General features: G+C 50.3%; 2 protein-coding genes across 2 annotated transcripts in view; one reads left to right on the top strand and one right to left on the bottom strand.

Moving 5' to 3' along the window:
* TEX49 (testis expressed 49) overlaps positions 1-8,440 on the top strand; it is a 28,814-nt gene extending 20,374 nt beyond the window's left edge. The window contains exons 2-5 of the mRNA XM_042780558.1: positions 3,764-3,768; positions 5,695-5,812; positions 7,810-7,954; positions 8,392-8,440. Coding sequence (XP_042636492.1) covers positions 3,764-3,768; positions 5,695-5,812; positions 7,810-7,954; positions 8,392-8,440 — 317 coding nt within the window. The remainder of the gene's footprint in view (positions 1-3,763; positions 3,769-5,694; positions 5,813-7,809; positions 7,955-8,391) is intronic.
* A 2,870-nt stretch (positions 8,441-11,310) lies between these two features.
* ADCY6 (adenylate cyclase 6) lies at positions 11,311-25,556 on the bottom strand. Its single transcript, XM_007937871.2, has 21 exons — positions 24,657-25,556; positions 20,918-21,067; positions 20,437-20,558; positions 20,234-20,345; positions 19,966-20,093; positions 19,243-19,401; positions 19,018-19,159; positions 18,773-18,901; positions 18,474-18,499; positions 18,098-18,245; positions 17,748-17,845; positions 17,497-17,584; positions 17,208-17,324; positions 16,755-16,913; positions 16,287-16,465; positions 15,343-15,378; positions 15,131-15,260; positions 14,420-14,683; positions 13,077-13,281; positions 11,662-11,786; positions 11,311-11,436 (listed from the first exon to the last, which is right to left on the bottom strand). Exons 1-21 carry the CDS (start codon positions 25,554-25,556, stop codon positions 11,311-11,313), a joined length of 3,543 nt encoding a protein of 1,180 aa, XP_007936062.2.
* Positions 25,557-25,994: the final 438 nt, after the last annotated feature.

The raw sequence follows: 25,994 nt of genomic DNA, 5'->3' as shown, positions 1-25,994 counted from the left end.
TTTTTTTCCATCTAGTCAATTCTGACTCATAGCCACCCTACAGGACAGGGTAGAACTGCTCCATATCATTTCCAAGGCTGTAATCTTTTTTTTAATCTTTTAAAAATTTTATTGTGATTTGGGTGAAAGTTTACAGAGCAAATTCACTTTCCATACAGCAGTTCACATACACTTTGTCTCATGATACTGACTGCAATTTCCCACAATGCAACAGCCCCCTTCCCACTTTCTCCCCATAGTTACCTCTTCCCTGTGTCCTTCCCTCCCATGCACTCCTGCCCCCAAAGCCATCTTCCTGTGCATACACAGCCCTTCCATTCTCCCATGATTGATCACTCCAAGAAGTTATATACCTAATGTAAATGTTCAGCTCATATGCCTGTGGCTGGAAGCCACAGAACTGGGTTCAATTCCAGACCTGAAAGGCAGCTAGGGGCCATAATCTCAGGGGTTTCACCAGTCTCTATCAGACCCGCAAGCCTGGTCCCTTGTTTTGTTTTGTTTTGTTGAGTTTTGTTCCACATTGGTCTTCCACTTTATCCAGGATCTCCTACATAGATCTTCTTCCAAGTGGTTAGCAGTGGTAGCTGGGTACCATCTAGTTCTTCCCGTCTCATACTCATATAGGCTGAGGATCGCATGGTGTACCAGTCCCTTGGACTAATTGTTTCCATGTGTCTTTGGTTTTCTTCATTCTTATTTGCTCTGGATGAGGAGAGACCCATCATTGCATCTAGATGGCCGCTTGCAAGCTTTTAAGATCCCAGTCACTACTGGCCAAAGTAGGATGTGGCACAATGTTTTTGTGTAGTATATTATGCCAAGGCTGTGATCTTTACAGAAGCAGAATGCTAAATCTCTCACATCAAGTGGCTGGTAGGTTCGAACTGCCAACCTTTTTGGTTAGCAGCCCAGAACTTAACCACCAGGGCTCCATCAAATGGACAGAACTACTGAAGTTCTAGAAGCGTATCTTGGGAACCACCTATACTGTTTCTTAGTTACTGCAGACACCCATCCCCTATCTCCACCTGAAACTACAGGAAGGAAGGTACTCAGTATACTCATAACTACAATCTATGGAGTAGCCCGGCAGTGGGGCCACCTCCTAGCTCAGTGGCTATCTATACTGCAGCAGACAGGCTACTTTTCCCACAGAGGCTCAGGCTTTCCCCATTGACCTTTCCAACTGGGACTGGTCCAATCTACTAGCAGAGTGGCCCACCAGGTTCCAATCCTCTCTGTTCCATAGATACTGGCCATGTTGTTGTTGTTATGTGCCGTCGAGTCAGACCTGACTTATAGTGACCCCTCCTTGGGTTTCTGAGGTGGTATCACTACAGAAGTAGATTTCACAACCTTCCTTCCGAGGAGTGGCTGATGGGTTTGAACCGCCAGCCTTCTGGTTAGCAGTCAAGTGCAGTAGGCACTATGCTACCAGAGCTCCTATAGATACTAGCCATTGGAAATTTTATTCCACATTTTAGTAGAGATCAAGAAGGCAGGGTTCTGACTCCAGATCAAAGTGATGATGAACTGGTCACATCCTGCACCCAACTTAAGAGTACCTTGGGGTGAAAGGCACCCTTGACAGGACCTCCATTGGCCAAACATAGGGAAGTCCATCAAGAGGCTGGATCTATTTAGTCCATATTTCCCCTTAGTCCTTGGTCTTTCCTGGAAGCTTTGATTAGGTTATTTCTGGAGCCAAACTGCTTGAGTAAAAATCATAGCTCTGCCATATGCTAGTTACGTGACCTTAGGAAAACTACTAAACTTCTATGTGTCTCTGTTTCTCCATTTGTAAAATAAGGATAATATTAATACCTACCTTATAAAGTTATGCCAACCACACTGGATATTAGCTATTTTATTATTTCCTAGGAAGTCTATCAGTAGTCTGCAACCTGCACTATCCAAGTCTTATTGTCTCATGTTCAGAATCCTGAACAAGTACACCACTTTGAGGAAAGTATTTTTGGAAATAGAGACAAAAGAACTCTTCCCATATGCAAAATGTGTCCTGGGGATTGTTCTAGTTCCCTGGGCTCACGCTCCTGATTAGCATGCCCACTTCCTCCCAATGTACTAACAATTTCCTTACATCATGGACGACAAGTACAACCTTCCATACACATTTCCACCAGTTTCAATACATCTTAATGTTCTAGCCAACTTCAAGGGATTAATGCCCATCATCTGATATGATCTCCTAGACAGTAGTCATTTCTTTATGTCCAGTGCCATAGTATTTTCTCTCAAGTTCACTTTGCATGAATTTCCAGTCAGGGTTGTATTAACTCTGCTTGCAGCAACACCAACCCTAAGACAAATGCAAGTAATGGGTGTTTGATATTATTACCACCATGTAGCAGGTATTAGGAACTGCCAGGTAAATGCCCTAAACTGGAAGTCAGAATTCCAGAAATAGTGGAGGTGAAATTATTCCAAAAATTCGGTAACTTAGAAGTATAGCAGTCAATCAGCCCCAGTTCCAACTAACAGAGCCAATGGGCAAAGCAATGGGTAACTAAAATTATATCACCACCCCCTCAAAACCAAACCGAACTTACTGCTGTTGAGTCAGTTTGACTTATAGCGACACATCCTTGGGTTTCTGAGGCAGTATCTCTACAGAAGTAGATTGCCCAGTCTTCGGAGGACTGGCTGGTGGGTTTGAGCTGCCAGCCTTCTGATTCCAGTCAAATGCCTTAGGCACGACACCACCAGAGCTCCCTCACCACCCACTGGGAAGCCTATAATACTGAGAAACCTGCACTATTAACTTGGATGGGTAGAAGATCACCCAAGTACTTGTGCACCATCCCAGATGTTATTCGCGTTCCATTCAAAACATTACAAATGGCCTTTAAGATGGCAACCCCCAATTTATGGCAGTTTTAGAAAAAGATGCTCAAGGCATTTCATATCTGTTTACTACCAAACACCATATGGATCTCCATGGTATTAACTGGGTTGGTGAAAATCTCTGTTGAGCCAACAAAATGATGGATTCATCTACCTTGCCACAGTGGAGTTTGCCTATAAAGAACTCCTTGTATCCCTCCACACAAAACATGCCCTTTTATAGCAGCTGTGGCATGATTTTTACCTACCTTCCACCACCCTTCACCCCAGGTGCCCTCCAAAGCTTGGCAGCTTGCAGAAGCTATGGGTTACCAAGAATACCTTCCAGTTTGCCAAAAAGTGATGCAAGGAGCATGCCAACTAGTGCTTGATTCAATAGGAAGGCATCCAAGTGGGTGATATTGTCCGGCACATCTCCAAGCACACAGTAACCATCCATGTGAGAAGCTGGTCACCTGCTACTTGGAAACGGAGATCACAGAGAACATCAGCTGGGGGTACCCTTATGGACTATCAATCTGAGGCCTCAGAACCAGATAAAGAGCTTGCCCTGTCACCTTTCCTCAGACCAATAATTACATATGGCTAGGCCATATGCTTAGTTACATAACTTTGAGCAAACTACTAAATTTGTCTGTGCCTCTTGTCTTTTTCCCCATTTGTAAAATAAGGAAAATAATAGTACCTACCTTACAGAGTTGTGCCAAGTATGTTGTTGTTGTTGTCATTTGCCGTCGAGTCGGCCCCGCCTCATAGCGACCCCTCCTTGGGTTTCCGAGGCAGTATCACTACGGAAGTAGGATTGCCCAACCTTCCTTCCGAGGAGTGGCTGGTGGGTTTGAACCACCAGCCTTCTGGTGAGCAGTCAAGTGCCTTAGGCACTATGCTACCAGAGATCAAGTATATTCAATAAAAATTAGCTATTTTTATCTCCTAGAAAATCTACAGGTCCCACTACCCGCTAGGAATCTGCTCTTGTTCTTTCTCTTTAGACTACATCTATTTGGCCATGAACATTCTGCCACCTTCACCTAGCCCAAAGTCAAAAGACCAAGTTCAAATGACACTGCTTCCAGGAACTGGCCCCTTGTGGCCATAACATGTGGTAAAGTACAAATCAGTCCTCCAGTTCAGTCCAGACTTCCAGAACCCTATTCTCTGACCAGAGTTGTAATACCACCATCCCTCTATGTCCTCAGTTGTCAAGGGCAGGGATTCAGATAGTGCCCCACTCTGGTGGTGTCATTATTCTCAGAGAAATGTTAAAGGAGATGTTGAGTGGAGAGCAAAAGGGAGTAAGGAGGGATAGAGATGAATGAGTGGCACCAAGCCAAGAGGAACAAGCAGGAGCTGGGTAGGAACTCCAGCAGAACAAAAGTGGCATCCCCACACTCCACCAGCAATGAGTCTGCCATCTTCAACAAACAGCTTCCAGAAAGAATGGCAAACTCTGACCCAATTCCTAACAAGCATCAGTAACCAAGAGAGAGGAAAATGTGAGGGGATGGGATAGAGCTGCTGCTCGACAAAACAGAAGAGAAGCACCAAAAACATCAACTGCAAAGCTGGATTTCAATCTATCTAAAACTAGCAGAAGGAGACAGCAAGGACCATAGCCTCCTTTTGGCTTGCATGATGGAATGGATGAAAGCAGCAGCCATCCAGTCACCCAGGACAGAGATCTTGGAACCACCCTAGACAGCTTCTTTTTTCACCACCTCACCAAGGCATGCTCTTCTGCAACTTATAATTTCCTCAAGTCCATCCACTCGTTCAGAATTCTAAGATATAAGCTAAACCTAGCCTATTTAGGCAGGACATGAATTTATTAAGAGTATGCTGGGGAAAACATAAACGCTATGAGAGGAATGGAGAACAGAACTTGGTGGAAACAATGCTGAGAGTCATGCCACAGATCTGGTCTGATACACTGATTCAATACTGTTTGGTACTGCTGGCTCCAAGGATACTATGCTGCCACTTGAAACAAGATGCAGCTTGACTGCTGCCACTTCCCATCACTGGAAAAATTCTTTACCTCGTCCCTGCTGCTTTGCAACCTCATCTTTGATTCAAAATCTGAATCAGATGTGTTTGATTGCCCTAACCAAAACTCTTTGCTCATACCTGAGCTGCAAGAGAGACTGGGTAAGGAAGAGCTGGTCTATTCAGCTTCTATAGTGAGATACACATTTTGCCTTATAAGAGGAGATTCTCAAACATCATAAGGGGATTGAGATGCTAGGTAGCCACCACCCTACCTTTCCAGCCCTGGCCCCTGCCCCTGCCCCTCTCTACTTATCTAGTCAATGGGCTCCAGGTAAATAGCAAGCTCTCTGATGCATTTCTAATGCTTCTAGCACAGTTGCCCTGATGTCTGAAATTCTATTCCTGGTATCACTCTGTCCCATGAACTTCTTTTTACTTATCCTCCAATACTTAGCTCAAACATAACATCCCCTTTTAGACTAACTGAAGCTTTACAAGTATGCTGGTCCCAGGTAAGAAGTGTCCACACTGAGGTAAGGGGTCTTTTTTTTACCTACATCAACCTTGTGTATCTGTCCAATATACTGATTCCAGCAGAAGGTCCCTCAAAACTCAGAAGTCAGGGAAGAAATGAGTGAGGGAGAGCTTGTGATCCCTGGGCTCGCCCTCCCTCCCCTGTCACAGGCATTTGATTTGACTCCTGGGATCCTGAGAACTGGATCTGAGTGATTAGGAAAGAGCTCTGCCATGTGGCTGATGGCTTAGAGACCAGGGAATCAGAGACTCCAGTAACCCCATTTGCCAAGTGTTCAGAGCAAGTCCACTCTCATTTCAGAGAAGGAACCGGAGCCCACTAAGTTTCCCCCCATTACCTCAGAAGATGGGAATTATTCCGTACACCAGAACAGCCACCTAAGATACCATGAAGCTGTACGGAAGGTGTTATTAAAGACATGTAAGTCCCTTGGGAGTGGGTACCACACTAGGGGCAGGACAGATATGCCTGAGTTTGTAAAGAATGGTTGGGATATGATGGGGCATGTTTATAGGGCAGAGAAAAAGTCAGAGCCAGGAAGAGAGGCTGGAAAGAGGAAGAAGGTAGACTCAAATGGTGGAGTGAATGGTAAAATAACAATTGAATCAGACTTTGAAGCAGGGGAGCCAAGAGTCAGTCCTAGTTCTGCCTCTTTTTAGATGTCTCACCTTAGGTAATTCACTTTTTCTTTATTAACCAACTTCCTCATTTGTACAACTAAAATAAAATAAAATGCCTGTTCTACAATCTCACACGACTGCTGTGAGGCTCAAAAATGAGATAATTTAGGAAAGTATTTTGTAAACTATCACTTATCTCAGTGAGAAATGGTAAACCAAGCACTAGCTTTGGAATGTGACTGAACTGAGTTTGAACTTCACCTTTGGCCAAACTAGCTGTGTGACCTTGGGAAAGTTGCCTTTAACCACTTTACCTCTCTGAACCATCTGAAATGAGAATACTACTCTTTAGCATTACTGTGAAAGTCAGAGAAAATGACATTTAAGAAAGCATCTAGGACAAACTATTGATAAAGGCATCAACTTGGTTGAAGATCTAGGGAATTAAGCTATGTGAAGAAAGCCATTCCCCAAAAGGTCACATACTATATAATTCCATTTATACAACACTTTTAAAATGACAAAAATATAGAAATGGAAAACAGACTGTTGATTGCCAAGGTGAGGCCAGGGTGGGTGAAAGTGACTGTGGCTGTAACAGGACAAAGGAGGATCCTGTGCTGACGGAACTGTTCAGTATCAGTGTGTCAGCAGCTGCATCATAATCTTGTACACAAGTTTCATAAGATGTTACCATTGAGGGGAAATGCGTAAAGGGACACAGGATCTCTCTGGATTACTTCTTTGAACTACATGTGAATCTATCATGATCTGAAAATTAAAAGTTTAATTTAAAAAACACTTTCAGAAAAATGTATAAAAGTCATATGCAGAAAAAAAAAGTCATATGCAGGAAGACAGTTACCTATTTCTAATAGCAAATTTTTAAAAAGCTTATCAATTATTAGGAAAATAGCTAAATTAAAAATATAACACCTACTCAATAGAACATTTTTTTAAATTAAAATGATTATGAAGACTACATAGCAAATCAGAATATTAAGCTATAATTCTCAGTGGGAAAAAAAGAAGTACATATTTTATATACTGGTATAATTAGATTTATCCAAATAAAGAGTGGGAATATTTTAAGAAAAGCATCTAGGTGGTCTGCTATTATTTCACAATTAAAAAAAGCATCTAACACATGAGAGGTGCTTGATAAATGACGTCTATTAGTGGCATCATTGTTGAGTTTCAAAGAATTTCCTGGAATGGGCAAAAGCAGACACTATTTCAGAGGAGGGAAGGGAGAGAGGGTGACAAAGTTGCCCACCCCTACCCCAGAAAAGAAAAATAATGAACCAGGGGATGCCATCTTATATATTTCTTAAGGGGGTTTACCACTTGTTTCCACTATCTTCTTGTTGTTGTTTTTACGTGCCGCCGAGTCAGACCCAACTCATAGAGAGCCCTCCTTGGGTTTCCGAGGCAGTATCACTACGGAAGTAGATTGCCCCATCTTCCTTCCAAGGAGTGGCTGGTGGGTTTGAACCGGCAGCCTTCTGGTTAGCAGTGAAGTGCCTTAGGCACTATGTTACCAGAGCTCTACCATCTTAGCACTTGGGAAAAGTTGTTCTGGTGATGGGCTTAGTAGCAGCAGGAAGAACCAAGACTGATTCATCTGACCACAAAGGGTGTGAGATACTGGAATCCAGAAGTGAAGCGTGGCGTGGTGACCAACCTCTCAGGACCTGGTCAGGCCCAGTTGTTAGGTTGGGTTTGTGCTGCTCTGAGGCAGTAAAAGCAGATAACTTGAAGGAATTCAATAACCTGCCCATTCTCCAATCTGTTCAGTCCCCAATCAGGTCTTCAGAGTCCCTTTGACTGATGCCCAGAACTTCAGCTTCTGGCGGTCCCATGATCCAGGAGTGCGCCCAGAGGAAACTATGCCGTGGATTCGGAACCCCCGCCACTGTCTCATTAAAAGCCCAGTGACCAGGTTAGACTGGGAGGGTTTGGGGTAGGGAAACCAAGGGAAGTACTCTCTCCCCTCACTTAATCCTTAGAGACGGTTTCATCTCTGCTCAGAAATGAGAATAGAAAGAGGTTCAGGTATTACCAGGAAAGCTGACACCTGAATCTGGGCATTGGTGGCATTCACAGGAGTTAACTTGTGTCTTTGTGTGTTGCCTGTGTATAAGACTTCTGAGCAGGCACACGACAAGTATCTACAGCATTCCTATGAAAGCCTGGATTTGTTACATTCCCTTCATGACCATCTCCCCTCCCCTCCAGCCACCATCCTTTGGCAGTAGTCCTACTTCCTCATCAATCATCACCCCTGCCCACCTCACGGCCAGTCTTGGGGGCTATGTTTGGGAAATCCCCCATCCAGCCTGGTCTAGCTAAACCTGACACCCTCTCTCTCCTTTTCAGGTTTATGGATCACTGTATTCTCAATGATAAACTCTTCAGTCTGTATTAAGCAGGTTATGTTGGCAGAAGGACAACATGGACTGTAGAGGGAGTATAAAGAGAGGTAAAGAAAGAGAGGGTACTCTGGTTCAAATGGCTGAGTAAAGAGAAGAAGGGATCCAGAAAGCATAGTAAACAGATTGGCCTAGAAGTCACTTGTGTACTGGGAAGTATGTGTAGAAGGGCTATTCCTGTGAAAGCAGGTACATAAAGATTCCTATAGGAACTAGACTCTGGTGTGAGAGATCTGGGAGGAGCCGGGGCACTGGAAAGACCACCCCAGGGAGTAATGGCCTCATGTGTGGTAGGGGGTCCTCATGAGGCTGAAGTGCCTAGAGTAGCCATGCTCTCTGAAGACACTGCAGCTTCACCTTGGCAGGAGAGCCAGAGGGCTCCCTCTAAGAACAGACAAGAAAGGCCTACAGAGCCATGAGGCCAGGGGCTGCCTCCTGTACCAGCTCTACCACTTGTGACCCAACCTGGGGCCCAGAACAGCTACAGAGAACAGGGAATTTTACAAAGAGTTTGATTTTATTGATATTTAAATATATTAAATATTTCACTGAAATACATGGTACACCCCCCTCCCACCTCCCACAGTGGTTACATTATAAAACCAAAGCCCAAGGGCCTCTCCTCCCCTGACTCCCCACCTACTGGTAAGGAAGAGGGCAGTGGTAGCCCAAGAAGGGCATGGCTGGCACTGTGGTATGGGGAACCAGGGTCTAGACAGGCCCCTCTCACCTGGCAAGAAGCAAAGACAAGTCACCCAAGGCTGAGGTCTTCCCACTCTAGTCTACTTACTCCCTGCATGGTGCCAAGCAGTCCTTGCCTATCCAGAGCTATGGGTGGGGAAAGGAGAGTTGATTTTCTGTCTGGACCAACTAGTTTTTTTCCCCCTTGTTCTGCCTTGACTAATGAAGTGCCTGGTGCCCCACTGGTTGATGCATGAAGACCCCCCCAGGCAGGCAGTACCGAGCCAGAAACCATACTTCTGTAAGGAGCTAGAGTCAAAAAGGGGCATGACAAAGGGCAAGATAGCGACCAGATCCTTCCATTCCCACCTAGCAACTCTGGGAACCTTCTCTCCTCTGCCTCCCTAGTCATCTCCAAGACTAAGCAATCTCCAAGCACAAATCAGGCTAATGCCTTTGGCTTAAATAGGTACAGATAGAGAAACCAAGGCACCAACTTAATTCAGGCCACAGCCAAGGAGGTTGCAGGTAAAAGGGTGAAAGGAAAGCAAGGACAGGAAGGAAATTTAAAATCCAAACTCCTAACCCTTCTGCCAGCCCTTGCAACTTCAACTGGGAGCCAGTGATATGCTAGACTCTCAGGCTGATTGCTGCAGAAGGCAAAATTCAAGGTTCCTCTGCCCATCCCCTAGTACCAATATCTGGGTCCTCAGATGGATCCCATGCTACCCAAGTCCCAAAGTATACCACATCCCCAGACACACGGTGAGGAATCCAGGGGATTTCTGAGCTTCTGCCCACCAAACCCCAGGCAGTTCAAGTGCATGGAGTGCTGGGGCTGAAGCAGGCACCTGGGTTCCTGCTCCAGACAGGGAGACAGTCATGCCGCACATGTGACCCCCAAACGGCACTTAGGGATTTGGCACAAAAAAGACTCCTCTTCCCAGGGCCACCCTACTTTTGCTACCACACCCATCCCACTCCCGTACAACCTGGGCATCTCTCTCCACCCCTTGAAATAGGGAGCCCTGCCTTACTCCCAGAAGACAGAAGCCCACAGGAGAGAGGCAAAGGGGCAGATGGCTGAGGAGCAGGAACACAAGGACACACACAGACCTGAAAACATATGCACACAAAGACCAACATGCGCACACAAATACACAAACACACACAGGCCCTCCCCAGAGCCAGACTGGGAAGAACAAGTTTGGGATCAGGGTCATCTTCTTCCATGCCCTGACCCTTTTCTATTTGGCAATGGAAGGGCTAGACATGCTCTGTGCCCCCTTGCCAGCAGACAGCAAGAGAGCTGGGGCAGAATGCCCTGACCCTGACCACGCCAGGCCCCTCAGAGCTGCCATCACCCCTCTCCCTGGCCAGCTTGCTTCCTCTCTTTGGCACCTGCAGGTAAACTTCCAGCTCCTGATCTTCTGACATCCCCACACATGCCCTAGCTCTCTGGTCGGGCATTTTCACAGTACCATTGAGGCCAGACGCCCCCTTCTCTGGAGCCGTGCAGGAACTGGGGTGAACTGGAGCAGTCCAAGATCCCTTTGTTTCCCTTTGGAGACAGATCATGGGACTAGGATTTGGCAAATGGAAACATTCCTCTGAAATATGGGCAGAGCTGGGTCCCCAAAGTATCTCCTTCCTCTGTCTGTGCCTAGGAAGGAGTCCTGGCTGGGATAGGGGTACCCAGGACCAGTGCTGGGGACACAGGCATAGCAAAGGCAAGCATGGAATAGGCACTCCTCATGTCTGCCGCAGTCTTTGTACAAAATATTCCCAGAAAAAAGAGGGAAAGAAAGGTCCCAGCCCTGAGCCTGTTGTCCAGATAGATGGGACAGGGAGGCATGGCAAGCTGCCATCTTAATCAGTCTCTCGGAGAGGAGAGCTCCCTCTGCCTCTACTGCTGCCCACTCCTCTGGCCCCAAAGCTGGTAGAAAGGAGAGGGAACAGCTCTGCCCGTTAAAAAAAAGAAGGTATCTTGCATAATCCTCTTGGTATCCCCTTATTTACCAGGCTGAGGGCAGACGAGTATGGTCCTAGCACAGCTGGCCGGGGTTTTCCCCTCCATAGTCAGCAGGGTCAGAAGGTCCGGCGCCCTGCATGGTTTCACCAGCAAGCACAGAGCTTGCTCAATGCCCACCTTGGTATCTTCTGCTGAATTTCCAGCTGGGCCCTGCTAACTGCTTGGGCCCCCATTGAGGAAGTAGGTGGTCATCTCCCCCTTGCCCTTCACCTTGACCACCCCTCGACACTCCAGCTGGTAGCCCTTGGAGGCTAAAACCTGGTACAGGTCCGTGGTCACCTGGTAGGGGTTAGGAGGGGAGCCTGCTTAGCCTGGATGCCTTCCTGCTGTATTTGCAGGGGCCCAGGCCTTCTCTAGTCATACAAGCTTCTCTCCCCATCCTCTGCTGCTCCAGCCACACAACACTGCCACCCTGCCCCTGCCTGCCCTAGCTGACTGCAGAGAGGGCCCTGTGGACACCCTCTGGACCAGTATCCCTCCGAGCCTTGTCCATAACCCCCTCACCTGGATTCGGTCAGGGACTCCCGTGCTGTCCATACGGCTAGAGACATTCACTGTGTTCCCCCAGATGTCATATTGTGGCTTCCGAGCACCAATGACACCTGCCACAACTGGGCCCATGTTCAGTCCTGAGGTGGGAGAGTAACAAGAGAGTTAAGACTAGTGGATTCTTCAAGTCAACGCAGGGAGTCAACACACCACCTGACACCTTCAGAAGGACCCAGGGGAGAAAGTGGAAAAGATCCAGTCTCCTGGTCATAAAGAACAGAAGATCTGGCACATCACCTGGGACGCTCCCGAGTCAAGACAACTCTATCACATAGTAGCTAACTGACTGGACGCTCATCCTGTGCCAGCCACTCTGGCCAGCATTTTACCTTATCTCATCCTCACAAGAGTCATACAAGGGAGGTATTATTATCTCCACTTTACAGAAGAATGTTGTTAGTTGCCGTCCAGTCACTTCCGACTAATGGCAACCCCACGTGTGCAGAGAAAACTGCTCCATAGGGTTTTCAAGGTTGTGACCTTTCAGAAGCAAATCACCAGGCCTGCCTCCTGAGGCACCTCTGGGCAGGATTCCTGGGCAACCTTTTAGCTAGTGATCAAGTGCTTACCTATTTATGCCACTCAGAGACTTACAGATGAATAGCTGGCTATAATGTAACTGAAGTTTAGGGAAGGTAGGTACCTTGCTTAACCAGTCAGTAAGTAAAGTGGTCAAAATCCAAGTCCACATTATCTGACTCCAGTATTAACCACTCCAGGAGTTACTGTTATTAATATTATTAATATTGTTATTTACTATTTGCCAGTTCATCTGAAAGGAAGTACTGGCCATACATAAGGACACAGGTCCTAGGGTTTAGATAAACCTGGTTTAGAATCTCAGCTCAGACAGAAATACCAGGAGTTTGACCATGAGTGAGTTACTTGATACCCCCTAACAGTATGCCTCTATCTGTGGTGGCTGTGTGCTGTTGAATTGATTTCGATTCATAGCAACCCTATAGGACAGAGCAGAAGTGCCCCATAGGATTTTCAAGGCTGTAACTTTTTATGGGACCAGATCGCCAGGTCTTCTCTCGTGTGGAGCCACTGGTGGATTTGAACTGCCAACCTTTTTGGTTACAGTCAAGTACTTAACCAATGTGCTACCACTGCGCTCTTTTTTTAATCTATAAAAGGGGATAATAATAACAATGTGAGGATTCAGAAGTGCCTTACACAGTGCCTAGCACATAGCAGGCCCACAATAAATGATCTCTGTTCTTAATATCAAACTTGGCTTGATACTGAAGGTGAGAGAAAGGCACCTGATGGAGAATCTGCAATCCCATCCCCAGCCTGCTCCCTCAGCTGCACCCAGAAATGATCCTGGGAAAGTCTGGGTCTGGCAGGCAGCCAGGCTCTCTCACCAATCTTCATCTGGAAATTGTTGAAGGAGTGCTCGTTGATGTGCTTCATCTGCTCCATGAGTCGCATGGCGTAGTCAGCAAGGGCAGTGATGTGGGAGCGGCCCACCTGATCATAGGTGCTGGCGTTCAGCCCGGAGGCAGCCATGTAAGTGCTGCCAATGGTCTTGATCTTCTCCAGCTGCCGGAACCGCTCCTCACTGATGATCTGGACAACACAGGGGGATCTGGCTACCAAGGCCAAGAGGCCAAACTCAGCCCTGCCTCAATACTCACTCTTTCCGATGCTTAGCTACTCCCTTCCCCTCCCCCAAAAAACACCTCTCTTTTTAGTGATAGAGTCTCTTTCCAGCTGCAGCTGTCAGTGCAAGACTAAGGGAGCCAGAAAAACAGATCTTCACCAGGCAGCCACCAGAAACCCAGATCGGGACTTGGGCATAAAGATTTAGAAATTCAACTTTGAGAGCTCCCTCATAAAACCCAGAATCTCAGAAAAGATACTACTTATTGCCACTGAATTGATCCCAACCTCTTGGCTGTAACCTCTATGGACTGGAGTACCTGGGTGGCACAAACTATTCAGTGCTCAACTGCTAGCCAAAAGGTTGGCAGCTCAAACCCACTCAGTGGCACCTGGCTATCTGTTTCTGAAAGGTCACAGCCTTAAAAACCCTGTGGAGCAGTTTCACTCTGTCCATATGGGGTCCCCATGAGTCAGAACTGACTGGACAGCAAGTAGCAACAATCTTTATAGAAGAACACTTGGTGGCACCACTGGGTGAATTCACATCACCAACCTTTTAAGTTAATAATCAAACTCAAACTATTTACACCATCCAGGAGGGAGGATATTGGGCATCTATTACTCCAGCTCTCACCTTTTGGGAAACTGAGTCTCAGAGTGAGGAAGTGACTTCCCTCTAGAACAGCGAATTGCCCATTCCTGACCTGGATGTCCAGGATTCTTTTCCCAATTTTGCTTCCATTGTCTCTATCCAGGGGACCACCTTCCTTGCTTGGCCTCATGGGGCTCTGTCCACAGACTTCTGTCGCCTTCTCCACCTAGCACCTATGCTGCCCCCCCCCCGTTCTAATGTCCTCCTTCACTCCCCCGCAGTGATGACCCAATCCCACCAGGGCTGATCCTCTTGCTGCCTCTGTCATCTTTATGGGGTTTGCCCTCCTTGTCCCTGACTCCACTGTACCTACCCTTACATCCCTAAGTCTCATCCATTCTGCCTTCCTCACTCTAGTGCCACCCACCCCCCTCTAATCCTGGCTATCTACCCAAAGTTTTACCACCTCCCCAGCCTCCAAGTCCCCACTTGTGTGGGCTGCACAAATACCTCATCAAAGTCTGCAATGATCTCGTTGAGCAGCCTCAGGCACTCGACACCCTCGTTGTTTGCCTCCAGCTCCACATAGAACTCAGAGAAGTTGGCAATGGAGGCAAACATGACAGCCACACACTCACACGACTGATAGTAGAGCTCATCGTTCCGGCGCTCACGGGCCAGAAAGTGGGCAGCCACATCCTTGGGCAGGATATTGTGCAGCAGTCGCCGGTTATAGGCCTGGAGCTCTTCCATCTCCTCCTTCTCCCCCGTTGCCTGTGGACACCACACCCATCACCTATTGCCCAATATTCAGGAGCGGTAGGTGCAGTGGCCAAGGCCTAGAGATAGGCATCAAAGGGAATCATGTGGAGGAAGGCAGGCATGGACAAATGAGGCCTAAAGGACAGGCAGAGCAGTGACAAAGGCAGGTACAGAATGAGGCAGGGGACCTGGGACAGCCAAGAGAAGACAACAGGCATGGAGCCAGGGTGAGCTTGGGGGTAGCCTGACGGTTTGGCCAGCTGGCAAGAGATGCATTTCTGGCCCCATGTGTTACAGAGCAGAACTCTCCATAAGGTTTTCTTGGCTATAATCTCTGTACACTAGAGTACCTGGGTGGTTGAGTGTTTGACTGCTAGCCAAAAGGCTGGCAGTTCAAACCCACTCTGTGGGCTCTGCCCCTAGGACCTCCCTTGCTCCCCCAAGGGGCCACCCAGTCACCTGCAATTTCCAAAGGAAGTCCAGGCGGGCAGTCGACTCCACCTGCTGGGCATGTAGATACAGTGCCAGGGCAAACACCAGCAGAATCACAGGGGTCATATACTTGAGGGCCACCCTACCCGGAGCTGGGCTGAAGGTAAGCAGAAGCATGCTCAGTGTCTGGAGGAGGCATGTGGCAGCCCTACCCCTTGCTGCCCCAGAGCCTCACTCACCAATCTAGCCCATCAAAGGTCTCGTTGGAAGAAGCCCTGGCAGGAAGACACAGAGACAAAGTCATCAGTGTTTCCTAGGTCACTGGGTGGGGGCATGAGAGGCGAGAGACAGAGACTGCATTTACTGAGCACATACCATAGAGAGGCATTGGGCCAGGACTTACATTAACTCATTAAGAACAGACGTTAAGAGAAAGTTCTACTCCTGGTTCCTCTACTTACAACCAATGTGACCTGGGTTAAGCTACTTAACTCTCCTAAGGCTCAGTTTCCTCATCAGTAAAACAAGGATCAGATCTAAATAATGTGTGTAAAAAGCTTAACACTGTGCCTTTGCACATGCCTACTGAAGTGCCTTTGATAAATGTTAGCTACTTTTCTCTTTACAACTACCCAGTGAAAGGGATGATACTGACATTTTACAGATGAGGAAATTGAGGCACAGAGAGGTTACCTCACCTGTCCAAGATCACACAGCTAATGAGAGGCTGAGCAGGGATTCAAGTCCAGCAGACTCCACAGGCTTTTTCTATCACACCAAGCTATAGCACACATCAAAGGGGTGGGGTTTTGGAGAAAAAGCCCCTATGTTGTCCCAGGAAAAGACCTCAAGCAGGAGACAGAAGTTTTGGTTCTATACAGGGTTTTGCCACCAAGCAGCTGTGTGACCTACAGGTGGTTAAGACCGTGGACATGAAAGCACCATGCAAATGCAAGAGGGAATTTTTTTCAATGTCTAGTCTAAAGATACAGGGATTTCCCAGGACTGGGATTTCCTTGGGGTGAGTGTTTGAGGTCATGCTGGGAGTTCCTCCATCTCCCCCAAGGTGAGGGTAAGTGGTAGCATGCCAAGGGCACAGGGGCCCCAGCATGAGAGCGACTCAAAGTGACCCAGTAAGGTCAGGGAGGCCCTGGGGGATAAAAGGGGCTGAAAACAGACTCACAAGCCATGGACGCTTAGTAGTAGATCATAGTTGTCAAAGATGGTGGCAGGGGGACCCAGCAGAAGCAGCACCAAGTAGATGAGCCCCAGGATAAGGACCATGGCCAACTTCCCGATGCTGCTGATGTGCAGGAAGACAGAGCTGGCCAAGAGACTCAGCAGCATGTTCCCAATGAAGTACTAGGGGACAATGGCAGAGGCAGCGTTGGGTGAAGGCCGAGACCATGATGCCCCATGCAGGGGGGTGCCCTGCACTCCCCTGCCTGGCCTAACCTCCATGACCCTCAAACCCAAACCATTTGTTGCCCTCCACACCCCATCCCTATGCTACACCAGGCTTCCCGGCTGCTCCTGGACTGGGGACACTGGTGAGTTCCTGAGCCCCAGTGACCATCACCAGGCCTGGCACAGGGGGTCACTAACTGATACTGGTCAGGACCTCCCCCCTGCCTGAGCACTGCTCGGACACCTCAGGGAAGCTGCAGGTGGGTGCGGTGCCCTCACACAGGGGAGCATCCAGGCCCAGAGAGTAATTGAGCTGCTGCAGGTGGCAGGCGGTGATATCGGCAGGTGTTAAATTCAGCATCCGGGCAGCACAGGTCCGGATGGGGGTGTGGTTACAGGTGAACTGCAAAAGTTGGGGAGGCATATCAGGGTTTGCCAGAAGGAAAGGGTCATAAGGGCCATGCCCAAGTGCCTTATCCCCCAGGAACCAAAGTTCTCAAGTATCAAAAGACTGGGAGATCAAGGAGCATGGACAATTGAAAAGTTAATCCCACCACCCACCTTCGGGACAGTGGACTCCCTGAGAACAAGAAATGTGTCTTACTCCTGTCTCTACCTCACCCTCACACATACATGCAGTGCCCACACCAGTGTTTGGCACAGAGTGGAGGAGGGAGAACTCCCACTGGGCTTTTACCATGTTGGCGATGGCAGAGGTGAAGACAAGCAAGACTGAAAAGATGCCAACCGCAGTGCTGTGTGCTCGCGAGCGCACAATGTTGCGGGATAGACGCTGCAGGGCCTTAGGGAACAGCTGGAAGCAGGCAAGAAACAGAGAGTTGGAGGAGCCCCAGCCAACAGGTAAAGCCAACAAGGATGGGGCCCACCAGGAGAGGCATGGTTTTCTCTTACCTCTCCCCATGTAACCCCCACCTGTCCCTCACCCAGCCGGCCCACCCCAGCAGCCCCTGAAGTCTCCTACATACTGAACCACAGGAGTACACAGCACAGATCAGCACAGTGATCAGCAACAGCAGGAAGGTACTGGCATAGATCCCAAGCATCAAGGTTGAGCTAGGGCAGAACAGGGCCGGGAAAACGTTACTCAGGAAGACTGGGCATCCCTGACCCACCCCCAGGACAAGGAAGGGACTGTGAGTTTCAGTGGGTATTTGGGAAGGTTCTGGGAAGTCAGGGAAAGGCAGGAAAGCAGAGGGAGAAGGACTAGGGCTCTTACTGTGGGAAGATGAGGAGCTGGATGAAGCAGACAAAACAGAAGACCAACAGGGCACAGGCGACGTAGGCTCCAAAGCGGGGGTCCACCTTCCGCGAGTACTGAAGAAAAGGAAGCTGAGCTGGGGGCTGGGTCATCCTTGAGGGAGGTAGGGTTGGCAAGGGGCTGCACACTACCAGGGGCCTCAAAGGGAAGAAGCAGTTGGCCCAATAAGCAGGGACCCCAACTTTGCCCTGTGGTCTGCTTGCCATCTCCCAGAACCCTCTCCTGCTTCATCACCTGCATCAAAAATCAAACTTCCCAGCCTGGACCTGGCCCCAGCCCTTGTTTTTCTGCCCTTGTATGCCCCAAACCTTCTTCTCAAGGTCCTCTCTCTGGAAGGTGAGCAGGAACCGGCGCACGTGGTCCTTGCGGAGCTGGTCAATGCTGCGCGCGTCAATGGCACGACCCAGGAACTCGTCCACCTCATCCTCCGGGTTCAGGGCATCTTGGGCACCCCGGCTGAGGGCAGGAGAAATGGCTCTACCAGGTGCAGGAACATTGCCCGTGTGAGTGGGGAAGGGCACAGGCAGCACCCAAGGAAGGGAACGTGAGCCGTGAGTACAGCACCTGCTCCCAGGTAACACATCCAAGGCCAGGGAAAGGAGGGTCTTAGCTCCCCACAGCCCTATCCTAGGGCACAAGTACATTTTCCCCTTCCCTTCCCCAATCCTCAAAACCCATACTTACTTGTCTTTGCTGGAATCATCAATGCCCTGGAGAAGGGGACAGTACACAAGGTGAGGGACAGACCACCACCTTCTACAATCCCTCCCATCACCCCCAACACTGTGCTGAGAGTTTCCCCACCATATACTCTGGGGGGATTGGAACCCCTAGGATGAAATCCTCCTCCCTGTCCCCAACACTAGAAATCACCATCCATGGAGATGGCAGCCTCAACAAGGAAGGCAGAAGAGGTGAGGGGCATAGAGTATTGAAAGAGACAAGGAAGTGAGGCCCCAGATCCTGGGGCTGTGGGCCCTTACCATCTGACGGAAAGCTTTGGAGTCCTTGGTGCGGGAAAAGGCACGGTCGGGTACCCAGCGTGGCATTAGCCCCTCCATGGAGTTGGCCCGTGTCCGCTGCAGCTTGGCCAGCATGGCCTTCTCCTCTTTCTGTGCAGGCAGCACGGGTACAGGCTCAGAAGGGCCTAAACAAGGCCTTTGCCTACTTCCCCCCACCATTTCTCCTTCTCCCTGCCACCCTCCCCCAGCCCCACACTGGCCCTGACCCGCTTCTGGCTGGCACCCAGGATGAGGAAAGTCTCAATGTGCTGCTCCTTGAGGTATGCGTTGCGCTCCCCGCCTCGGCCCAGCTCCACCTCGTAGTCCCCATTCAGGTACTGAAGTGTGGCCCTCGTGATGTGGATGCGGCTGTGTAGGGTCAGGAGAGTGAGACCTTGGTTCTCCCACCTACCATCTACCCCCCCACCAGACCCCCACACACACAGACTCACCCGGCCCGGCCCCCTGCTTCCATGTGGTTGGCCAGGGTCACATCATTGGACCACACATCAAACTGCCATTTCCGCAGGCCAAGGACACCGCAGTGCACACGCCCACTGTGGATGCCCACACGCATGTTCACGTTCACGCCTGTCACTTCACGCACCAGCCTGGGAGGATGTGGCTCCAGTTTAGCTTCTGGCATAGCCTGCCCCATTCCGACCCCAGAGTTCAGCCCTCACTCCCCTCAGAACCAAACTAGCAAGGCAGACTCAGGTGCAGGGGGCAGTCGTTTAGCCTTGACTGGACATGTGCAGAAGCTGCATGGGGGTGAAGGACAAATGTTTGAGAACTGTGTTTACCAGCAGGGGCCCAGCAGGGGTCCAGTGGCATCTTGTAGAACTGAGCTAGAGAGGTGTCACTATTCTCATCTCGTCCCTGCCCAGCTGGCATTGTCTCCAGCTCAGACTCTCCTCGACCTCCCACACCCAAGCTAGCTGGAATCTAAGGGTGCACATGGTCTCTATGCAGGCTAGACAAGAGTAGTGGCCCATGAATATCCCCAGGGAGGAGGCTAACTATATCTCGTTGGTGAGAGGGGAAAGGGCCATTCCCCTCCCCTCCAGTGATGGAGTCAGATAGAGGAAGAACCATGAATGAGGGAAAATCCTGAGAACACATCAAAGAGGAGGCACCCACAGTTCCAGGAAGCCCGAGAGGAGGATGCTGCTTACGAGATGGCCTCAATCATGTCCACCCCCATCTCCACACAGCAGTGGGCATGGTCTGCCCGGGCCTCTGGCAGCCCTGACACACAGTAGTAGCAGTCCCCTAAGATCTTGATCCTCAGGCAGTGATTTTCCTGAAAGGGACAAGAGTTGGGCAAAAGGATCACCTCTATTCTTGCCCCCAAAGCCTGACTAACCCATTACCCTCACTGAGGACTCTGTCTGCCCCAACACAGGCCTGAGCCTGCTCCACTCCCAGTCCCAGCACCCTCACCGCAGCGAGTTTGTCGAAGCGCGCGAAGAGCTCATTGAGGGTCATGACCAGCTCCTGTGCAGTGCACTGGGAGGCCAGGCTGGTGAAGCCTTCAATGTCCGCAAATAGGATGCTGGGGATGACAGCAGAGGATGGAGGGGCCATGTACCCCTCAGACTCCCTGATCCCACACCCCTCCTAGCCTATTCCCACCCCCACCCTACCTGACATTGTCATGCTTCTGGATGTAGATCTTATGGAACATCATGTCTTCTTTTTTTGTGTTGATGTCTTCTTTCATCTCCATGGCAACATGCTGGGGTAACACTGACAGCAGCAGCCGCTCCTAGACCAATGGTTCCATCAGGGCATCACTTTCCTCTCTGCCTCACATCCCAATTCTTCTGGTCTCTCCACAACCTAGGGCCCTCCCAGACCTCTCTGGAGGCCTGAGCTTCCCTTCTGGACTGTGGCCTGCCCCTACACCATGACAGCCCTCAGCAGACAAACATCCCAGCTCTCTCTGACCACCTTCCACTTCCTTCCCTCCACCTTCAGTCAGGGCAGGAGTCCGCATGTCACACGACCTCTGATGCACAACCCAAAGGAATATACCCCATGGAGCTGTGCAAGGCAGTGACTCCGCTCTGCAAGTTCATTGGGGTTGGGGTTAGGAGAGGCCCTGGTCAGGGAGAGCAGCCCCACCTGCTGCCGATTCTCATGCTGCAGGTGCAGCCGGGCCTGGATGTAGCCGCGGGTCTCCTGAAAGGCCTGGCGCTGAGACACCTCAGCTGGGTAGTGTGTGCAGATGCCAATGACATTGGTGCAAAGGAACAGCAGCACATTCGCACCAAGCTGTGGGAGGGTAACAGAGCCAGGTGGGTGACCATGCCCTAAAAAAACCACTTGCCAGGCTCCCTGTAGAAGCTTCTTTGGGGAAAAAGCCAGGGTCCTATGCCCTTTCTGTCCTTGAGCTGCTCCCCACCCCTGCAGTACATGTCCCCCACTCATCACAGGACTCCAGCCCCCAGCCCTTGCCTGAATCACCCCATGGCTAGAACTGAAATCCTTTCAAAACTCCTGGGAAGCATCGACTAGGGTCAGGTAGGTCAAATGGCCCAGCTCCACCAACAACCCTAAACAAAAGACAAATGCTACTCCTTCTGCATGTGATCCTCCTAACAAGACAAGCCAAGAGACCTGAGCACCAATCCTATGAGTAACCCAAACAAGTGACTTCATCTCTCTCGACATCTGTTTGTTCATCTATAACCCCCTGAAGAGGGGGAATAAGATCTCTCAGGTCCCTGCCCTTAGGTAATTGGCAATAACAATTATTATTATCATTATTACTCCGGCTAGTTTGTTGACTGCCTACAATGTTCCGGTATTCCACAGGGGGCGTCTATACATCAACTAACCTATTTTTTACAATTCTATGAGATAGGTGGTAATATTCCATTTTAAAGGTAAGGCACCAGGCAGAGAGACACTAAGTAACCTGCCCACAATTACACAGCTCAAAACACCTAGTGAGGAATTTGAGTCCAGGACAGAGACTCCCAACATCTGTGTCCTAACCCTGTCCAGCACATTCCAAATTCCCAAGATTCCTACTCACTCTATTCACCCAGACCTCTTGAAGCCTCAGGGCCCAGGCTTGTGAGTCATCAATAATACTGACACAAAGAACCCTAACTGGGGATGGAGTACCACCATGCTAGGCCACCCTGGAGGTATAATTCCCCCATACTTTGCCCCTCCAGGCCCCAACACCTAGGGCCCTCATCCTAGGGCTATCCAGCCCCCAGCCACCAACAGTAGTGTTGACTGAAGAGCAAGTCCAAGAGAAATTGGACTCCATGTTTGTGGAAACTCAGAGGTTAACCTAGTATTCTGGCTCCACCCCAGAGTTGGCTGGGCCAGGGATCTGGTTTGAGAAGAAGGGAGGGAAAGAGCACCAACTGGAAGCCAGGAGTTCTGGGCTCTGCCCAGAACGAGAACAAGTCCTACAAACTCGGTCAGATAGCTTAATCCCTGGAACCTCAGTTTCCTCTTGGGTGAACTGGAAGGGTGGGTCCACTAGGCCCCTAGCCTCTTCCAGCTCTGACCCCCGAGGATTGGCTTCCAGCTTCCCTTCCCAGTCCAGCTCCCAAGCCCAGGACCAACTGGGTCAATGGCCCCTCCCGCCCCCACCTCAGCAGCAGGGGTGAAGAGGGGGGCACACTATCTCCCTCAGGGGTTTCTAAGAATAGCCCCCAGTGGGGGAGAAGGGCAGGGGGGCAAACCAGGCAACTTCCTTTCCTGTCCCCAGGAGCCCAAGAGGAAAATATGAGTCACAGTGGAGGGAAGGGGAAGGGGGACCAGAGACTGAAATAACTCTCTACACACATACCCCTATCTGACTGTGAGAAAAAAAGGATGTCAGGGAATTGGAGGAGATTCCAGGCTGGGCCTGGGTCACTAGGTGAAACTACTCAGGGTCGGACTGAGTGGGTCAGAGGAGGAGGAAGCCTCCCTCCAGGAGCAGGGATGGATCTGGGAGGGGCTTGCCCAAGCTCCCCCTCCATCCAAAAACCTACAGGCCCATCTGGGTACAGGAAATCATTCTCAGCTCAGGGGAAGGATACGGGACGCCTTAACCCAGTCACTGGCACAGGGTACTTACCCACCTACCCCAAAAATGTGCCTGCCAAGACCCACTGAGTGCAAATTGGCACTCCTGGGGAGGCTGGCAGCTGGCACAGTCCTGGCCTCTGTGAGTCTGTGCCTCCCCATGCAGGCGATACCCTGGTTCTGGGTATCATGCCAGCTGACAGCAGAGAAGAGACACCCACATAGCCCTTGGCCAGCCAGAGAGGGATGGGGAGAGGAGGAACCCCAGCTGCAAAACCCAGCTAGATAGTTAACCTGAAAAAGGAGCGGGGGGCCAGCAAGAGCTGAAGGTCTGGCCCTTTAAAAGGTCTGACAGTGCCCTGCAGGCACATGCTTCACAAACAAACTGGCTATAAAGTTACTTTTAAAAAGGTATGGTCTGTTCCCCAAGCACAGGCAGGGCGGGGGACAGCATCATGCCAGGGCACCCAGCTTCTCACCCTGGGAGCCCCAGGCAACTTCCTCTTTGTGGGTGGGGCTAGAGTGGGCTACAGGCCACAAGCCCTAGGCAAGGCTCTCAAACCTTAAGCAAAGCAGAGGCCAGCCCCCTCTAACTCAGGGTGCCAATGAAGGATGGAGGGCCGTGAGGTGTGCTGATCAGGAAACTGTGCCTACAGCAGCCTCAGAAGGACTAGCTGGGGAAGACATACTAGTTTCTGCTCCCTGTGCTGACCAATGGCATCTCAGCCCATGCTCATCACACCTAATGAGATGGCAAGCGTTCCTCTCCGAAGCCCCCTCCTTGGGTACCATCCCTTACAGCACTCCCTGGCCCCAAGTGAGAACACTGTCCTGTAGGTGTCCATGCCACTCTGGGAAAGGGTAGGGCCCTAATAGTGAGATATCTATCTTGAGATAGAAATGATTTTTATGCCAGTTTTACAGATTGGGGAAACTAACACTCCGAGAAGCAAAGCTAGTTGTCTAAAATCCTACAGCAGAGACTGCAGCCAATTTGACGGCCAGGTCAGCCTACAGTCAAGGCTGCATTTCTCCCTGCACATGAGCCCTATCTCACACACCAGGCAGTGGCTAGGCTCAGGCAGAGAACTTCAAGACAGCGCTGCCAGGTCCCTGGTGCCAAGGATGGGAAGGGTAGGACAAGATCAGACCCTTAATGCCACTCTCTTCTTCAGTCCAACCCCACTCGTACAATACCCACTCACGCACAGGCCCAGAAGAGAACTGACCCTAGCTCTTCAGTTTCTCTTTCCTCTGAGAGACGGCCTTAGTCCAGGAGAGAAACACCTCCTCCCTTGCCAACTCATCCAAAGCACGCTTGATCCCTCCCAGTCACTACCTTGAGCTGCTTTTCAGGGATGGCACCAGAGCCTCAGTCTCAGATGTCAACACAGGGCCAGAGCTGCCAAGGTCTAGACACAGCCTACACTGCTCTCTCAGGCGTCCCTGGCCCTGGGGCTAAGCACCAAGGGCATAGCACTCTACCTCCAGCCTTTCATTATATCTCTTCAGGCTGCACTGGTTCAGGGGCCTCAAGTCAAGGAGCTGGAGACTACAGCCCACAGTGATAGAGTATGGGCTTGAGTCGTGGTAGCCGAATTCCTGGGGCCTTCCCTCAGCAGTACCTTCTGCCCCAGATCCCTATAATGGAAGCTGACCCCTAAAACTGGGCCTAGAGCTCTTGACCCTCCTCTCAGGTATCACTAGACATCCCAAATCCAGTCTCCACCCCGGACCCATACCCACTGATGCCTCACACACCCCTCTATTACTAGACCCCTCCTCATTCTCTGGCTTGGTGCTTCTCATGCCTACTTCCCTTACCTACCTGCTTCCAGAGGAAGGCATCTCCACGGTTGAGTTGCCAGGCCAAGATCAAATGCAGGGTGGAGAGGCCCAGGCCACTGAAGACAGCTGCCCGCATGCGGATGGGTAGAAGCGTGTAGGTGATGTAGACAAAGAACACAGGGCACCAGAGGCCTACAGAGGGGCTGTGAGGGGTGGCTGCCAGGGCCCCCCCAACCTGCACAGCTGCCAGGATGCCCAGCACCACGTAGCTCACAACCCACATGGAATCCTGGCGGAAGCTATGTCGGTTACACACCACCATGAGAGCCACGAAGAGAATGGCAGCACAGGCCAGCAGGGCGACGTAGGCAGGCTGGGGGCGGGCAGGCGCAGCATGGAAGGCCAGCAGCACAGCTGTGAGCAGCACCAGCACCGCCATCAGCAGCGTCAGGCTGCTCTGGTTCATCTGGAAGAAGTACCGCTGGTATAGACGCTCCAGCTTGGCAGAGCGGAACTGCTTCGACTGGAACACCTGTGCCAGACGGCGCCAGCAGGGTCTCCTGCCCCTGGGTGCCACGTTGGGTGCCTGCTCAGCCGCCCCTACTGCCGCCATTGCCTCTGCGTCCTCAAAGCCCAGGGCCACTGCCCGCAGGCCCAGCTCTGCGCCCTTGCCTGGGCCACCCCTGCGGATGAAGCCCTCATCCTGCCAGGGGCACCGAGGGGGAGCTGCAGAGGTGGGGCTGGGAGGCTCTGCATCCTGGAGGCAGCTCATATAGCGGGGTGTGCAGAAGCCACTGGTCCGTGTCCCACGGCGTGGACGCTTTTGCCCATTGCGCTCACCCCAGGCTGTTTTCCGTTCATCCACTTTGGGGACCAGGAGGCCACTAAACCACGACATGCTATTGAGAGGAAAGGAAGTAGATGGTATTAATACCACCATCGTGGCCACTGCCACCACCAGCAACTATCATTAACTGAGCACTTCCTACTGCCAAGCTAAGTGCTTCAGACATATTACCCTCATAAAACTACTCTGAAATAGATGACAGAGTCTTCATTCAAAAGGTGAGTAAGAAGTAGGGAGATGAAGTAACTTGCCCAAGGCCAAGCAGCCATAAAAGTGGGATAATGAAGATTCCAAGCCAATGTGACTCAAAAGTGATTTCCCTAAAAACCACTGATTTCTGGGAGGGGACAGACTCAAGTGCCTGTGTTAATGAGTGAAGCAGTCCACATAAGGTTCAGGAGAACTGAGAAGAACTAGAGTTTACACCCTGACCAGTGGGCAAAGACCACCCAGCACCAGAGGGATACTGACACTGGTTTTCTGATTTTCCAATAGCTGAAAAAAAATCTAGATTTTAATGCAGTATCTCCC

Source organism: Orycteropus afer, unplaced genomic scaffold (assembly GCF_000298275.1).
Source record: "Orycteropus afer afer isolate SDZICR_OR568_19922 unplaced genomic scaffold, OryAfe1.0 scaffold00045, whole genome shotgun sequence".
NCBI classification, from domain to species: Eukaryota; Metazoa; Chordata; class Mammalia; order Tubulidentata; family Orycteropodidae; genus Orycteropus; species Orycteropus afer.
The sequence above is the reverse complement of the archived record's forward strand: the minus strand, read 5'-3'. Positions and strand labels throughout refer to the sequence as shown.